This window comes from Branchiostoma floridae, chromosome 13 (assembly GCF_000003815.2).
Source record: "Branchiostoma floridae strain S238N-H82 chromosome 13, Bfl_VNyyK, whole genome shotgun sequence".
In the NCBI taxonomy this organism is placed as follows: Eukaryota; Metazoa; Chordata; class Leptocardii; order Amphioxiformes; family Branchiostomatidae; genus Branchiostoma; species Branchiostoma floridae.
The window spans coordinates 19758488-19762741 of record NC_049991.1 but is presented as its reverse complement, the minus strand read 5'-3'; the positions used below and the strand labels follow the sequence as shown (position 1 = coordinate 19762741).

Sequence of the window (4254 nt, the reverse complement as noted above, 5' to 3'; positions counted from 1 at the left end):
CTTTTTCCATTCTTTGGGGGTGGTGGATATGGGACCTGGCGGTATTATGCTTGTGACTGTGTTTCTTTTTCAACGTTTATTTGTATCACTTGGAAAATTAAAGTAGTGAATCTACAAGGAGTTGTCAGTAGCTAACTTAGTTAGCAGAAGAAGTAGAGCAATTCGAAAGGTACAAAATGTATTGAATGTTTTGATAGACCTGTGGTCCAGAACTAGTTTTCAGATTGTTTCAATGTGTTTATTTGTAGGGCTACATGTACATGTTATCAGTGCTTTTGTATTGTTTTCTTTTCATTGACGTTCCCACTCTGCTCTCTGTCCCAGGGTCCTGTGGGTCTGTCTGCTCTCATTCCCTGGATTCTTCCCTTGCTGCTGCTGAGGACGAGGGCGTGGTCGTCCCCGGCAACGTCCTTCACAAACTTGATCTTCCTAAGGGCGGGGTCAGTTCAGTTTCCATGGTGATGATAGGACCTCACCATGTAGGTTTGGCCATGGAAGGCAAAGGTGTGTGTATGTGTGTGAATTGTTTAAAATAATGAAATATTCTCTGTGATTGTTGAATTGTCAGAAGAAAGTAACCTCCATCAGCATTTAGCCGGATAATATGATTCCACCACTTTGAAAAACAGTGGGTTTGAGACATGTCTAGCTGTATGCACAGGTTAGGTATAGGAGTGTATTATACTCCAGATACATTCTTTAGAGGTGGCAGATACAATGTATATGGGAACTGGTGGCATTATGCTAGTGACTGTGTTTCTTTTTCAAACGTTTATAGTACTTGTATCACTTGGAAAATTAAAGTAGTGAATCTACAAGGAGTCGTCAGTAGCTAACTTAGTTAGTAGAAGAAGTAGAGCAATTTGAAAGGAAATGCAATGATTTGAATCTGCTTGCCACATTTCATTCTGCAGTATGCAAAGCTGGTGTGTTATGCCAACGGGCAGTTATACCGGCTATATAGATACAGATACAGATATAGATACAGACAGATTATACAACAGTTTTAGATAGAAGCCCCAAAGCAAATGTTGTGTTGAACTTGACTGACAGACAAAGATGTCTTGGCCTTTTCCAGACTCGGTGCAGATTTGGGACACCAAGTTCTGGACGCTGCAGGCTGAAAGGCCACTACAGGATGTAGCTGGGATGGGGGTAGAAAAGGTAAGAGTTGTGCTGCAAACATTATCATAGGATTCAGTCATCTTCTAACTTGTATCTACTGGCTGTATTATAGAGAAATCTCTAGTGTCAGATGATACATTTTGTATAACGCTAGTTCACCTTTATTTGCGGGGTAACCTTTATCGGTTATATTTAACGCCAGGGTATTTCGGGATAACAAGTTGACAGACAGAGGTCTCAAACTCCATTATAATGAAAAAAATGCAATTTGAAACCACTGTCCATCAACGTCATATTTCTAAATATCCTGTTTTTAGGTACAACGGATATAGGTTACTCCGCAAATAAAGGTGAACTATACATAAAATGTAAAGATGTTTTAAGATATTGATCATTATTCTGATTGCTATGTCAAATTCCATTTTTATTGTCTCTGTCATCGGGACTAGCCAAACCAGTAGATAAATGAAAGTGCTCCTCTATCAGTTGAGTATGAACATTTTAGATCTAGAAATTAATGTTATTGTTTGCTGTCTTCAGCTGTACAGATACGGTGACCACATGATCGTTGCCAGACAGACGTCGGTCGCTGCTCTCTCCTTCTCCATCCAACCCACATCACTGGCTGCTGTCATGGGCAAACAGTAAGTCTTAGTTTTAGCATGAAAGCACATCTGTGTTGGTATAATCTATTTTGAAGTGGTGATTCTATTACTCTGACCACGTGACCTAGGGACAAATAACTTGAGTAAAGAATCCTGGCAAGATTTTTTACTCGAGTCACATGTCCCTAGGTCACGTGCTCAGAGTAATTGAATCACCACTCCTGACGAAGATCAACGGATGTGTGACCAAAAATTCGAGGTGAGCAATGTCTTGTGTTGAATGACAGTGAAAAACTTCAATAAGTCTTAGTTTTATCATGATCATATTCTGTTAATGCCAGTTCACCTTTATCTGCAGTGTAACCAATATCCATTGTTTTAGAAACAGTATTTAGGGATATAGAATCAACAGAAGGTTGTTTCAAATTGCAATGTTTTCAAAATGTTGCAGTTATTTTCAAACTATTGCACTGTCCATTGACTTGATATCCCTAAATACCCTGTTTCTATAAAAAACGGATATTGGTTATCCCCTCAGATAAAGGTGAACTAGGGTTACACACATGTACATGTTGTACTTCTGTAGAGACTATACTAGTAAGATTGTTTGCATATGACGGACAACACACCCAAGACTACAAAATTAGAAATATCTTTGAATCACTTAGTTTTTTTTGTTTTTTTTTTAAATTTTCTATTCATAAGAAAGTTAAGTTACAGTTGTGGTGGCAAGCCCTGTATATATATGATATGAATTGTCTATTGTCTACCTAAAGAAGATATATATACATATGCATGATATTCTGATGTGCCTCTAACATAGCTATAAATAACAAAAGGAGGGTTTTCTACGTTTACCAGCATTCTTAAAAATGAAGTATTTTGCTTTAAGTATACTGTGGTTCAGGTGAGCGTGCATAGAACATTGATCAAGATAACCATACAATATGTGATTTTTGTTTAAATATAACGATTCAAAGTAACCACTTAGTTGCTAATGGTTAGCTGGAAAAGGTTTCAATGGAAGATTCTTCAAAATTGTATCACCGACTCTTGTTGCTTGACATAACTTTATCTGCGCCTCCTTGTGATCCATTTCAGAACTGCAGAGGCTGCTGCACTTGTTCCTCAGGAGTGGGGAGGGCCAGCAAAGGTGTGTAAACAGTCAGTACTACAATAGGCAGGGTTAGACAAGTTTTTTAAAATTCACTTGTCCTATCGGGCAAGTACATAGAAAATTTACTTGCCCGAACCAACTTTCCACTTGCCCAAAATTTAATAAATGACATGTATTTTTACTTTCATCGATGGAATTCTTGTTATTGGCTCTATTTTTCTTTGTTGACTAATGCTTGATGCCATGACTGAAAAGTGGCAAGTATAAAAAAATCTCACTCATTGAAAAATCTTACTTGCCCGATCGGACAAGTGGGATAGGACAAGCACTTGCCCAAACAGCACTTTCACTTCCCCGTGACAATAGGGCTAGTGGACTTGTTTATCCCTGCAATAGGGGTGTCTTTTCGGTATTCTCTTGGACTTTTTTCACAGGATATTAATTTTTTATTCTTCTGATATACGTGGTGCTCTGTGTGTCAAGAACAATTTTTTTTACAAAAGAGTGACAAAACTTTCTCTTTTCTTTGCCTCAATCAGAAGAGAAGACATTTGTCAGAGGAGTCCTCTGCTCTGCTTCAGAAAATGCTGGACCCTCAGCAGGTTAGTGACTGTCTGCAGCATTCCTTTGCAATCAATCAATCAATCAATCAAATGGTTTATTTGTCAGAACGGCGTGGCAGCCAAAGGCTGAATTGTGCCTTCTTTACAAAACAAATGATGTATTACAATACACCATCTCGTGCGTCACATATTGTTACACAACATCATACATTTAAAACAATCTTAAAAGCATTCACACGTATAGCATTAAAATCATGTATCGGCGTTAAGATTATCCCATAGGTCTAGATCACTTCATGGAATTGAGAATGCGCAGCAATGATGGGACTGGGCTATTGGAAAACCTGACAGTTCTGCATTTCGGTACAGCTAGCTTATTCGAGTTTCTTAGTGACCGTCCGTGTGTTAGTCCCCGGGGAGCTGGTACTAACTCAGCAGTTCTTTCAGAGGCTGCCATGCTGTTTGCGAACCTGGCACACAGGTTAGCTCTTCTGCTAACAAGTCTGTCTAGCTTACATACGCCAAGTGCTGTGTTGTAGTCTGTGTAGTTCCTCCCCAATCCTTGTGTGACAGGCTGCTTCTTGTAGGGTAAAACACACTCGGATGTGGCCTGTGTAGGAGACATTCTATTGCAAAAATGTGAGACATTAATAGTATTCTAAAAAGTTCTTCCCCCTCCCCAGATAAAAGACCTGCCCAGTTTTAGACAGGTGTTTGAGCTTTTCCTTTGAGCTGAAGAAAGACAGAACATTTTTTCTACTTGTCTCCATGCTTACTTTTTCTAACAATTTTGTGTGATCTCTCCCCCCCCCCAGACAAAAGAACTGTGCAGTTTTGAGCGGAC

General features: G+C 39.1%; 1 protein-coding gene across 1 annotated transcript in view; it reads left to right on the top strand.

The window, feature by feature from the left end:
• LOC118428615 (nucleolar protein 11-like) overlaps window positions 1-4254 on the top strand; it is a gene marked incomplete in the record, with an annotated part of 60992 nt that overhangs the window by 6974 nt on the left and 49764 nt on the right. Inside the window, 5 exon segments of the mRNA XM_035838720.1 lie at window positions 325-504; window positions 1079-1164; window positions 1666-1769; window positions 2832-2883; window positions 3387-3424. Of these exon segments, the coding sequence (XP_035694613.1) occupies window positions 325-504; window positions 1079-1164; window positions 1666-1769; window positions 2832-2883; window positions 3387-3424 (460 nt within the window).